The sequence below is a fragment of the Drosophila mojavensis genome, unplaced genomic scaffold (genome assembly GCF_018153725.1).
Source record: "Drosophila mojavensis isolate 15081-1352.22 unplaced genomic scaffold, ASM1815372v1 contig_49, whole genome shotgun sequence".
Lineage (NCBI taxonomy): Eukaryota > Metazoa > Arthropoda > Insecta > Diptera > Drosophilidae > Drosophila > Drosophila mojavensis.
In genome coordinates, this window is record NW_025318872.1 from 780,132 (window position 1) to 792,828 (window position 12,697).

At 40.1% G+C, this 12,697-nt stretch overlaps 3 protein-coding genes across 4 annotated transcripts; 2 read left to right on the plus strand and 1 right to left on the minus strand.

Moving 5' to 3' along the window:
- Positions 1-471: 471 nt before the first annotated feature.
- LOC6577828 lies at positions 472-2,060 on the minus strand. 2 transcript variants are annotated; one of them, XM_044009244.1, is made up of 3 exons: positions 1,909-2,060; positions 1,588-1,793; positions 472-1,526 (listed from the first exon to the last, which is right to left on the minus strand). In XM_044009244.1, the coding sequence occupies exons 2-3, from the start codon at positions 1,730-1,732 to the stop codon at positions 715-717; spliced, it is 957 nt and encodes a 318-aa protein (XP_043865179.1). In that variant the 5' UTR covers positions 1,733-1,793; positions 1,909-2,060; the 3' UTR covers positions 472-714. The 2 variants fall into 2 exon arrangements, with proteins under 2 accessions (XP_043865179.1, XP_032584743.1); XM_032728852.2 differs by having other exon boundaries at positions 1,588-2,059.
- Positions 2,061-2,101: 41 nt separating this feature from the next.
- Positions 2,102-6,910, plus strand: LOC6577829 (homocysteine-responsive endoplasmic reticulum-resident ubiquitin-like domain member 2 protein). The gene is made up of 4 exons (XM_002003725.4): positions 2,102-2,844; positions 4,413-4,978; positions 5,643-5,993; positions 6,059-6,910. The coding sequence occupies exons 1-4, from the start codon at positions 2,590-2,592 to the stop codon at positions 6,471-6,473; spliced, it is 1,587 nt and encodes a 528-aa protein (XP_002003761.1). The 5' UTR covers positions 2,102-2,589; the 3' UTR covers positions 6,474-6,910.
- Positions 6,911-7,185: 275 nt separating this feature from the next.
- LOC6577830 (alpha-aminoadipic semialdehyde synthase, mitochondrial) lies at positions 7,186-12,231 on the plus strand. The gene is made up of 8 exons (XM_002003726.4): positions 7,186-7,405; positions 7,470-7,616; positions 8,876-9,052; positions 9,116-9,494; positions 9,560-10,134; positions 10,337-11,492; positions 11,551-11,727; positions 11,801-12,231. The coding sequence occupies exons 1-8, from the start codon at positions 7,346-7,348 to the stop codon at positions 11,917-11,919; spliced, it is 2,790 nt and encodes a 929-aa protein (XP_002003762.1). The 5' UTR covers positions 7,186-7,345; the 3' UTR covers positions 11,920-12,231.
- Positions 12,232-12,697: the final 466 nt, after the last annotated feature.

A 12,697-nucleotide genomic window follows, 5' to 3' on the forward strand; every position in this document is an offset into this window, starting at 1 on the left:
CGAATCCAGCAATGAACATGAGTGTTATTCGAGAAGTGCATTGGGTTAAATGTTATTTGATTATATATAAATATATAACAAATATTTCAAATACTGAAAGTTAAACACTTTATTTGCAAAAGAAAATCTTGTTAAATTTATATTCTTTATATTATTTGGAACAAGCTCCTAATTTTGTTAGAAATTTTTTTTTAATATATCTTCTCTTTGACTGCAGGGTAACTTACAGTTTGGGATTCTCAGAATTTGTAAATTTTTTCCTTTTTTTTCATTCATTTACATATTGGGGAAGTAGCCAGAATTTAAAAAGCAGTAATTTCGTATTTGCTGAACAAAGTTCAACTTATTAGTTATATATTATTGTTTTTGAAAAATAAAACAAAAACCGGCTTCATTCCTTGGGCCAAATTGTTGTGCAACGTTAACAAAAACAAAAAGAATTGTACACGACGACCTTAACAGAACTATCGCTTTTATAATCGAAGAACATATATATGTATTGTATTTTTATTACAAAATGTACAAAGTATATAAGCATAGATATTAATTTACAACTATGCATATATATATTTATATACATACATATATAATCATGTGCATTATTTCAAGTGTATATAACACGTTTAATTAGTTTTTAAGTATTAGTTGAAATATATGTTAAATATATGTAAACAGAAACAACGGCATTTTTGGAACTCGTCCTCTCTTTTCAGTCTAGACTAGCATAATACGAAAATATTCTATGATTTCATTGTAGATCTTGCTCTCCAGCCCCACAAACACGCAATCGTATTCGCACTTCAATTCGATCTGTAGCAGAGGCTCAACCGACTTGCCCTCGAGGGTGGTGATGCATGGCTTAAGTTTAAGTGCTTCGAGCACGGCTATCAGTTTATATTTGCTGGAAGTGTGGCTATCAGAGTTGATCTCCTTAAATGCGGCCTCTTTTAAGTGTGGATAGAAGGACTTAAAGTAATTGTGACGATCGCAGAGCTTGATGGAATGATTTTCTTCGCCGCCGGCATCGGTTAGCTCCCGATATGTTTTGAATTTGCGCCGACGTTCGTTCTCTTCATCCTCTATGCTGCTATCCAGATCAGTGTTGCCAGTCGTCTTAGTGGAGACCACCTGATTATCTGCAGACACTTGATCCAAATCGTTCGATATAACGCACAGCATTTCAATGGCCGCACGCTGGCGTGCATCCTTCTTTTTATCAGATTTGCCGTAACGTTTGATGGACGCCACCGAGCAGCAGGCCACAAACTCTGGAGCATTTGGTGATCCGCTTTGCTGGACGATTTCGATGACAGGCAACGGCATATCATGACGGACACAATAATCGCGTAGCTCCTTCAGCATATCGCGATTCATATTTGTCAGCTCATCAGCCACGCTGTCGATATTGCAATTATCTTCACCATTATCTGTGCCATCGGTACCAAAGTGACTTAAGCCCGGAATTTTGCGTAATTTACGGATTATATTGGCGGCGGCCAAGTGCTTGGCATCACGCTTTGATCGCCCTGCAAAGTATAATATTCCAATATAAAGATAAAACACTTAAGAATTTGCCAAAGCGTTTACCATTGCCAAAGGCTTCAATATCCATTAGGACGACTTTACAGAGGTAACCAACATCAGCGCCATCAATATACTCATAAACGGGACTCCCGGTTTTCGCCTGGGCGCAATACTCTTGAAGCGCTGAAACTGCTGACTTGTTTTCCATGGGGTGTACAGATAGCGAAATCCAAATGTCATCAAATGCGTGCAAAGCTTTAAGTATTCACCTTTTAGGATTTCAATGTAAAATTGTTTAATATATAGTTTTAACAAGAATATTGAGTATGAAATTTGTTTGCAGTGTTGCCATATCATTCACTTTTTATAATGTACTAAACTTGCCATAATTTTTGCATTACTCTGATTTTGTATGTGCTCTAAGCTGGAATTGGAAACACATATGTTTTTATCAACTATAAACATACGTTTATATAAAATTTAAGTTGAGACAACATTGTCTTCGTTTATTTTAGATACACGTCATTTGGTTAATAGTGGCATCGCCAGCACTGTCAAAGCAACCCTGGGTACGTATTAAAACAAGTGTTGCTGTAGACGAAGGAACTTTGATTATTTATTTTGCTCAGCTCGGCTCTGCTCGGAAATTCGTTTCATAATCAACAGTTCACAATTCAATGCAAGGCGCCGCACAACGAAACACAGCAACAATTACGTTTTTCGTAGAACACCAATCAATATTTGTTATTAGCTAAATTTGTTGTTGAAAGAAAATCGTACCAGAGGGGAGAGAGTCAAAGGAAGTGACCGTGGAAGTCTATACAATACATAAATACATACAAACGAATAGAGGAAAATACGGTGTGCCCGCCCCTGCACTAACTAACTGCATACCCCAATTGTCGCCCAGCTGCTGCCCAACGCTGACGAATCACGAGCTCACAATAAAGTAACGGAGAAAAAAATAACACTTGTCGCTTGTTGCTCCATTTCGTATCGAGTGGGTCGTGCTTAGCAATTAGTAACGACGCAGAAAGTGATCTGGAAGGGTGAGGCTAAGTAACTATGGATGATACCACAGGCACAGCTACGCCGTCGCCGTCACCAGCGGCCACCACGGCCGCTGGCTACGATGCTGCCCGAGACAAAACAAATGAACCAGTTGCTGCTGCCGCTGCCGCCGCCGTCACAGCCAGCGGTATTAGGCTCTTGATTAAATCGTCGAATCAGCAATACGACGATGTGAATATCGAGAGTGATTTGTGCTGGACTGTGCAGAGACTCAAGAAGCAGCTATCCCTGGTGTATCCCGGCAAGCCGGTATGTGTACAACTACAAAACACACATTACTTATAAATATATATGGATGTGCGTGCATATATATGCATATCTATATATGTACATTTATTATAATCATTGACGTCAGCTTTATATAGGTCTATCTTATCAGCTGGCTGCGTCGCGCTGTCAAGTCTTTTGTTATTTGTTATTGTTTATCTTGTGCACGAGCGATAAATTTCTATTCGCTCTTTTGGAGTCAGTTGCGTCTCAATTGACGCTTTGCCCTCACGAAAGTACACGTCATTCATATTTTCTTTAATTGCCAACCACGACTTGATAAACTATATATACTATACCATATTAGTATATGTTTTACATATTATATATGTATATATTATAAAAGACTTGATAAACTATGTCTAATGGCAGTATATAGCGTCTGCTAGATTCGAAATATAATTTTGTTTTGATTGCATTTATTTCGCTTTGCTAATTTGTATAAGATAACGTTTTATTTATAAAGCGAAGATAAGTTGGCGGATGCCAACTTAATAATGGCGTGTAAATTGCGTATATATGTATATGTTTGTTTCGGCTTAAGCAACTGTTCTCATATATATAGATACATATATAGATTTATGAATATAATTTATTTATAACTATACTGTCAGGCAAGTCTTTAAGGTTTATGCAAATCGGTATAAATTGCTTGCGAATCAATATTGTTGAAATGATCTGGAAATGTTGACAAACAAATTTCTTTATTATATTCCCATATGTTAGATTTAACACTTGATCAGCTCATTCGGCGTCAAGTTTACAGTTACTCTATGTACAAAGATTGTGTAAATAGAAGTTCTGTTTAGTTCAAGTATAAATGAATGTTGGAAGCGTTTAAAATCATTATTATAAATATTATAAATTAATAAATAATAATTTTCTAAAAGAAATTCATTTTATAAGTTCATTGCGCGCAGTTTATCTTCTATTTATCAGCGCAAACAAGGTCAATGTCAAGCAAAACTGGGTCGCTCTCTTGAATATATCTACATATATTATACTGTTTGGTGCTCTTAAAAGGTAACCTTTTGGCATTAGATAAGCAGCTGTGGGCTGTGTCACTGAGCAACAATTTGAATAGCGCAAACAAATTATTTGAAATTCTGAAATTTCTAGATATTTCATTAAACTTTTTTTTTAGAAAATAATTAAACTGATAGCATTAACTACATACTAAATTCAGAAAACACCTCGTTATCAATTTTCTTGGCGTATAAAGACAGACAGGTGAAGGCTACACTCGAAAAGATAATACTGCTTTAAGTTAAATAATAATAATGCGTTAAGTTGAACATATGATAATAAATGGTAATAAAAACCAAAGCCACTAAAAATTGCACTTCACAATTTAATATATAAATATGTATGTATATGTATATATACATATATATTCCTTAAAGATAGCATAAAATAATCTAATTGAGAATATAAAAAAAAAAAAAAATAATAAAAAGTTATATATGCATATACATACATATTTTATATTATTTATATCTAATCTTAAGTGCCAATTGATATTGATTCTAATCTACTTCCTTTTCTTGCAGGAAATTAATGACCAAAAGCTCATCTATTCGGGTAAACTGCTGGACGATGCCCAAAAGCTGTCCGAGGTCATTCGCAGCTACAAGGATGTCTACCAGCAGCATCATATCTTTCATTTGGTGTGCGCTAACAAAAATGCAGCTGTCAAGGCCCCATATAAGACTACCACGCCTCCAAAGGCTGCTACGAGCACGGCACGCGTGGACACGACCAACAATCCGAATAACGACAATGAGCTAAGACAGCGCCATGTGGCAGCCGCTGCCGCCGCCGCCGCCGCTGCTGCTGCCACCCAGCATACGTATCAGCAGCCAAATCTACAGCAGGCAAACGATCCGCATCTCTGGTTCCAATTACACAATCAGGCTTACCAAATGGCCATGGGTCAGAATGCATCGACATCGGCAGCTGCTGTGGCTCCGGGAGCAGGAGCAGCATCCACGCCGTCATCGACATCGACATCGATAGTCCCAAATCCACAGTTGGCTTTCCAGCAGCAGCAGGCGCTGCTTTATAATGCCTGGATCCAGCAGTGGTATGCGATGTACATGCAACAAACGATGCAACGGTGAGTTGATTGCATTGATTGCCTTTAGTATCCGTGGAACAAGTATATAAACTGCATATAGTGTACTTATATATATTCATGTCGGAAGCACATTATAATATTCATTATTTCTAGTATCTGTTGATCAGGTATATAAATTGCATATACTATACTTATATATATTCGTTTCGTTGGTCAATTATAATATTCATTGATTATAGTGTCTTTTGAGTATTTACAGATTTGTTGGTATTCGAGAACATACATACATGTAATGTTAGCTTTACTTTTATAACTCTTAATAAAGGCTTATTCATTAGGTCCCTTTCAATTACAATCGATTATAATAATTGTAATAGAGGGTATAATACAAAATACCACAAATTAGAGTTCAGATAATTGCAACGATTGAAAATGATTGATTTTGCTATTCTATATGTAACTTGCCTATAGATGTCTATCTATGAACTTGACATGGTTATATATATGTATAATATAGAGGTATATAATATATCTAGTTCACTATCATCTATGTTATATTGGATCAAATTAGAATTCAAATTCCAATCAAGTCCTGTTTAAGACGTTAGCAAGAGTTGGAAATATCAGAAATGTTATTACACGACATTTGTGTGTCGTTTGACTCAAATGGAAAGTAAGAATTTATCGATTTGTCTTATTGCAGCACCAGCAGCACAGGCGGCGTCGTTTCACCGGGAGTGCTGCCACCGTTTATGCAAACTATGCCAGGGTTTCATAACAATATGGGTGTGCCGCTTGTGGCACATCAACCGGTGCCGGTGGCAGCTGGCGCTGCGGCTGGACAGCCCAATGAGGAGGCCGCTGCACGAAGGGCGGCTGCACAGCCAGTCGATGGTCCCAATTTCCCCAATATACAGGAGGAGCCGGAGGTGCGCGATTGGTTGGATAGTTTCTTTAGCTTTACTCGGTTGGCCATTTTTGTAACAGTTTTATATTTCAATTCGTCGCCCATGCGTTGCTTAATGGTGGTGCTCATTGCAAGCGTGATTTATCTGTGAGTACAAATGTGGTTTGATAAGCAATCTGAGATTATTTACTAATTGATGTGTATTTTTATAGCTATCACATTGGCGTGCTGCGGCGTCGTCGTGAACGGAACAACAACAACATCAATCGAAACAACAATGCTGGCAATAATGTTGCCGCCTTTGCGGCTGTGCAAGAAATCCAACGAATGATGGACGCTGCCGTTGAGCAAGACAATAATCCACAGGCAGCTGATGCTGCGGCTGCCGCCGCTGATCAACCGAATGCAGCACCAGCGCCAGCTGCACCAGCTGCTGGACAAAATGATGCTGCGCAGCCAGCAGCCAGCGCTGCTGTTGGTGGGGATCAAGCCACGGATGCCGCTGCAGCTGCCGCTGAAGCCGTTGTCGTTGAGCCTGCGAATGCCAATACCTCTGTGATTTCTATTGTGCGCACCTTTGTCATAACGTTCTTCACGTCGCTATTGCCCGAGGCACCGGCGTTGTAAAGTTGAACGTATCTCTATTATATGTGGCCTCTTGGATATTTCTTTCCAATATTTCCTTTTTGCACCTCACTCCCCACAATTTTCCCCAACACATTTATAAATGTTATAATTTATGCATACCTGAACTTTTGCAATATCTGTTTTTCTAGCTACGTAATGAACTATATATATGTATGTATATTTATAATATGTCTGTGTGTGCATGTGAATCGCAAAATGGGCGTGATCCAGCGTATTCCGCACAGCAGCCAGCCCCCCACTTTATGCCCCCATGATGTAGCCTTAGTGTTTTTTATAGCGTTAAGAAATAAAATTTGTTTTTGATGTGAATGCTACGAAACTAGCTAAATGGCAACTGAAACTATGAAATCGATAAAATACAATTATAATACTATTTCATAATAATAAAAAACCTATGTATGTATATATGCTTTAAACTCCAACTCTTTCGATAGCTTATCTCAAATCGGAAAACTACACTTTTCATGAATGGAAAAATTTTTGAATGGAAACTTTTCAGTTTCGAAACACTTTCACTAATCATATAGTATACATGGTAAAGAGAGCGAGCTCTTAACACGCCTCTTGTTATTATTTTATTAGGTTTACACGCTGCCCGGAGGCGCTCCATTATGCCTTGTGTGCGTCCGGCTTATCGCCCAGCAGATGTCCGTCCGTTTGTCGGTCGATTCGTTGGTGCCGCTGATAGAGGCGCGTCGACTTCTCGCTTATACGGTTTTTAGAACGCATCGAGTGCTCAGTGTTGACGGATCTTGCAGCGGCATCAGTTTTTCGGATCATCATTATAATAAATCCATACATATATACAGAGTGCAAGCTCTTTGCTTTGACTAACAAGTGACGGACGGAATATGTCACGTTTTTTACAATTGCGTGCAACGATCGCGCCTGCGCTCACCAGGCAGCGTCATGTAAGTGGGCGGCAAATCTTATCAGCATCCGTTGATGAGATATATAAATATATATTGTTTATAGCATGGTCATGTGATTGCTATACGTCGCGAGGATCAATCGGTGTGGGAGCGTCGTGCTCCATTCGGGCCCACCCATGTCCAGAAGTTGGTCAAACAGGGCGTCAAGGTCATTGTCCAGCCCTCCAATCGACGCGCCTATCCCATGCGGGTGAGCCCAGAATTATCATAAATACAAATCAAATATATGCACATATAATTATAATTAGGCTTAATCAGCATGCTATATGTGAGCTTAGTTACAGAGTCGCATGATATATATGTATATACGTATGTGTGCCGACCATATGGAGTGCATCATAAAAGTTTTCGGCAGATAAGCTCTAAATTTGGCAATCGTTGGCCTTGACAGCAGTCAGTGTAGCGTAATTTCATGTTATCTTGCTAGGAATATGTTTTGAGTCAACCTCTTTTTTCCCCAGATAATATATATATTACTGAACTTTACGAAAAACAATATTTACTTGATAGGCATTTTCAAAACAATAATAGTTTGATAATACAATGCGAGCTGTGATGTGAGATTGAAATCAGATTAGTTGCCAAGCCCATAAGCTTATTCGCGCTACAGTTATTTATAGCTGAGGTATTTTTGCAATTTTTTACGTTGTTTTTATTGATGGAAAAACAGTTACTTTTAGAATTATTGAAAACTATTATATATTGAAGTAAGGAAAGTGAAAATAAGAAAAGATATTAATGATTAAAAGAAATACATTATTTTTAACATAATGTAAAAATAATAAATATATAATATTAAAATCAATATTTAATATTTAATAAATATTTAATATTTAATAATATAATAACTAAAACGCAAGCAAAATAAATATTTTTTGGTGAAATATCTATCAATTTAAATATAATTAAGTAAAGATTAAATTATAAATAATATTAATTTCTCACAATGAGAGTACAATAAAATATATAAGTAAATTTCTTATAAAATATAACTTACGGTTAAGATAAATAAAATAAAAAATATTAAAAAAATAATTTCGAATATAAATTTGATAGTACGTATTAAAGCATATAGAGATATATAATATAATATATATAATAATGTATATTATGTATTTATATGTCAATTTCAAAAATAGAATTTAAGTTTACAGTAAATATTTCAGTTTACAGGGTATATCGCAATCATTCATAGCTTTTAATCTCAAAATATATCAATTAGCTGGGCTATTAATCTTTTAATGTCGCGTGTTATGTTGACTATCAAATTATTAAGATTTGATATAGTAGTTAGATAGATTACGGATAAGCGGAAATAATAATTGGAAAAATTATGAGCATAGAATAATATTTGGGCAGTTTGGTGATTAGATAAGTCGAATTCTTGGAATTCTTAATTTTACAAATATCAAACCTTTTTTATACTACTTAATTTTTCTTTTAATATAGGCCTATAATCAGGCTGGAGCTCAGATCCAGGAGGATATTAGCGATGCTTCGGTTATTTTTGGCGTTAAACAGGTGCCCATTGATGCGCTTATACCAGGGAAGACCTATTGTTTCTTCTCGCACACGATTAAGGCGCAAGAGTCAAACATGCCTTTACTCGATGCCATACTCGAAAAGGTGGGAAATCATCAGTCATTCCATCTTAAATTTCTCAATTCTGTTGCAACTTGTGTTTCGTAGAAAATCCGTCTTATTGACTATGAGCGCATCATTGATGAGCGCGGCGCTCGCCAGGTGGCGTTTGGTAAGTATGCCGGTGTGGCAGGCATGGTCAACATCCTACATGGCATTGGATTGCGCCTGCTGGCACTGGGCCATCATACACCCTTCATGCACATCGGACCCGCCCACAACTATCGCAACTCCTCGATGGCTCGGCAGGCGGTTCGTGACTGTGGGTACGAGATTTCATTGGGCATGATGCCCAAGTCAATCGGTCCATTGACCTTTGTGTTCACCGGCTCGGGCAATGTGTCCCAGGGGGCGCAAGAGGTGTTCTCCGATCTGCCCATAGAATATGTGCCGCCAGAGATGCTGCGCAAGGTAGCTGAGCATGGCAGTAAGTATTGAAGAGGCAAAGAAAGAGAAGAGTGAGATCTAAGGAAATGTCCATTCCTTATCTAGATACAAATAAGCTATACGGCTGTGAGGTGAGCCGTTCGGATCATTTGGAGCGTCGCGAAGGCGGCGGCTTTGATGCCAAGGAGTACGATGAGTTTCCCGAACGTTATATTTCCACATTTAGCCAAAAGATCGCTGCATACGCATCGGTCATTGTCAATGGCATCTACTGGGCCGTGGGCAGCCCGAAGCTGATCAGTATTCCGGATGCCAAGAATCTGTTACGCCCGGCCAATACACCTTGGCTACCCACGAGCAAAGGCAGCCCAGCTCTGCCGCATCGCATGCTCGCCATTTGTGACATCTCCGCCGATCCCGGCGGCTCCATTGAGTTCATGAACGAGTGCACCACCATCGACACGCCCTTCTGCCTATACGATGCGGATCGCAATAAGGACACCAAGAGCTTTAAGGGTCCCGGCGTGTTGGTCTGCTCCATTGATAATATGCCCACCCAGCTGCCACGTGAATCAACGGACTTGTTCGGTGAGCTATTGACGCCCCATGTGCACGACATCATCAAGAGCGATGCCAAGAAGCCGCTGCACGAGGAACGCTTCACCTATCCCATACAGTCGGTAAGTAAGAGCTAAGTAGAAGGCCTTAATGGAATGAAATATTGACAAACCGACGAACTACTCAAATCTCCCTCGCTTATTTGCTCAGCTCATATGCTGCTCTAGCTTATCAGTCATAGCGTTATCAAGTGTGCACATTATTTCATTGCTCACTGTACATTTGCAATCTCTCTCTCTTAACCTCTGTTTGGCATTCTCTTAGGCAATCATCGCCAGCAATGGAGAGCTGACCGAGAGCTTCCAGTACATACGAGAGCTGCGCGAGTCGCAGAGCAATCGTTCCCGCCACAAGATGGAAGGCCGTTCCGAGTCCCATAAGACGGTGCTGGTGCTAGGCGCTGGCATGGTCTCGGCTCCGCTGGTCGAGTGGCTGCACCGGGAGAAGGACGTAAGCATAACGGTCTGCTCGCAGGTGAAGGACGAGGCCGATCGTCTGGCTCAACAATACGCCGGCGTTGACAGCGTCTATTTGGATGTGCACGAGAGCACCGGGCATCTGCAGGAGCTGTGCGGCAAGGCGGATGTGGTGGTCTCTCTGCTGCCCTACTGTCTCCACGGCACGATAGCGCGCTACTGCGTGGCGGAGAAGACGCACATGGTGACCGCCAGCTATCTGAACGACGAGATCTCGGCACTGCACGAGGAGGCGCGTGCCAACGGGGTGACCATCATGAACGAGGTGGGCCTGGATCCGGGCATCGATCATCTGCTGGCGCTGGAGTGCATACATGAAGTGCAGGAGAAGGGCGGCGTTGTCGAATCCTTTGTCAGCTACTGTGGCGGCCTGCCTGCGCCAGAGCACTCGAACAATGCGCTCCGCTACAAGTTCTCCTGGTCGCCAAGGGGCGTGTTGCTCAACACGTTGTCCGCCGCGAAGTATTTGAGCCAGGGCCAGATTGTGGAGATATCTGGCGGCGGCGAGCTAATGTCCAATCCGCGTAGCTTGGACTTCTTGCCTGGCTTCGCCCTGGAGGGTTTCCCCAATCGGGATTCAACCAAATACGGCGCACTCTATGGACTGAGCCGGGATGTGCATACCCTGCTGCGTGGCACCATACGCTACAAGGGTTTCTCGGAGTCGATTAAGCCAATGCAGCTGCTCGGTCTCATAGATCCGGAGCCAAATGCATTGCTCCATCCCAGCGGACCGGATGTCACCTGGCGACAGCTAGTCACCCATCTGCTTGGTCTGTCCGACACGAGCATCTTCTACGAGAACCTCAAGCAGAAGCTAGTCGAACGATTGGGCGACGTGGATGGCATTGAGAGTCTGGGCTTGCTGGACGAGACGCCAGTGGTTAAGCTGCACTCGCCGCTGGACACGCTTAGTCATTATCTGTCCAAGCGTTTGGCCTTCGGTAAGTGATAATGGGTTTGGCTTTTAAGTGGTTGGGCCTCACTGAATCTCCCTTGCAGAGCGTGACGAGCGTGACTTGGTCATTCTGCGTCACGAGGTGGGCATTCGATGGCCCGACGGTCGTCGCGAGGAGCGCGGCATCAATTTCGTGGTCTATGGCCAGCCCCAAGGACACTCCGCCATGGCCATGACAGTGGGCAAGCCGGCAGCAATTGCAGCCAAAATGATATTGGATGGTAAGTAATGTTTCATAGACTATATAGGAATATTTTGTACTAAATTTGCAATTTGTATTACTCGTAATGCCAGGTGAGATCCAGGAACGCGGTGTTTTGCTGCCCTTCACGCCAGACATCTATCGTCCCATGTTGCAGCGACTACGCTCCGAGGGTCTGACTGCCACAGAGACATCCAGATGGCTCAACTAGTAATCCCTAAATACAAAAACAGCCGAAATTGCGACAAATTTTCCCTTAGCTCTATGACGTTATCTATTGCACTTTAATTTTATATTTCTAATCTGTTTCCTCTTATTATTTATAAGCATAAAGTTGTTTTCATTATATTTTCAGTCATGCTAAATTTAGATAAGACTGCACCTGTTATCTGTATACATATATAAAGTAAGTAAAGTATACTTATTAGTATAGATATGTATTATGACTAGAGTTTCGTTTTGAGGCAGGAAATTAATAACGTTCGAAATTTCTATAATAAATTTTGTAGACATTTGTGATTAATCAAAAAAATGTAAACTCCAAGGCCTTTAGTTCTTGCAGTTAAAATTGTTGCTTAGAATGGAATATTTTTATCAGTTTTTTTCCTGGTCTTTAAAAATTAATTATGAGCGATGGTTTTATATGTATGACTGTATCTAGCGTGATTTCTTGTGTTGCGATTTCTTGTGTTGCGAACAATTCCGAAATATTCATCGATGAATTGTGGAAATTGGATTGAAAAACACTGGTTCAGCTTAATATATATGCAATAGATGTTGAAAATATTCAACAAAAATCAAATTTATTCAGTTGACCAGCATTGTACTTTTTTGGGTTAGAAGGACATTTCATAGTAATATACTTTGAGAAGTTCAAGATCCGAATGTAGTGTTGTTAAAATTTTAAATTTTGAGTTCTCAAAACATATGTTTAATAAACTTTTTAGACTTATTAAGAATGTTTGTAAAATTTTTGAGAAAAATTTTAA

Bases quoted from the DNA above. Each gene is read 5' to 3' on its own strand.
- LOC6577828 (XM_044009244.1), bottom strand. From the start codon at position 1,732: ATGGAAAACAAGTCAGCAGTTTCAGCGCTTCAAGAGTATTGCGCCCAG. The intron at 1,527-1,587 runs GTAAACGCTTTG...TATACTTTGCAG, and splicing joins TATTGAAGCCTTTGGCAATG to GGCGATCAAAGCGTGATGCC.
- LOC6577829 (XM_002003725.4), top strand. From the start codon at position 2,590: ATGGATGATACCACAGGCACAGCTACGCCGTCGCCGTCACCAGCGGCC. The intron at 2,845-4,412 runs GTATGTGTACAA...CTTTTCTTGCAG, and splicing joins TGGTGTATCCCGGCAAGCCG to GAAATTAATGACCAAAAGCT. The intron at 5,994-6,058 runs GTGAGTACAAAT...GTATTTTTATAG, and splicing joins ATTGCAAGCGTGATTTATCT to CTATCACATTGGCGTGCTGC.
- LOC6577830 (XM_002003726.4), top strand. From the start codon at position 7,346: ATGTCACGTTTTTTACAATTGCGTGCAACGATCGCGCCTGCGCTCACC. The intron at 7,406-7,469 runs GTAAGTGGGCGG...TATTGTTTATAG, and splicing joins CGCTCACCAGGCAGCGTCAT to CATGGTCATGTGATTGCTAT. The intron at 11,493-11,550 runs GTAAGTGATAAT...TCTCCCTTGCAG, and splicing joins GTCCAAGCGTTTGGCCTTCG to AGCGTGACGAGCGTGACTTG.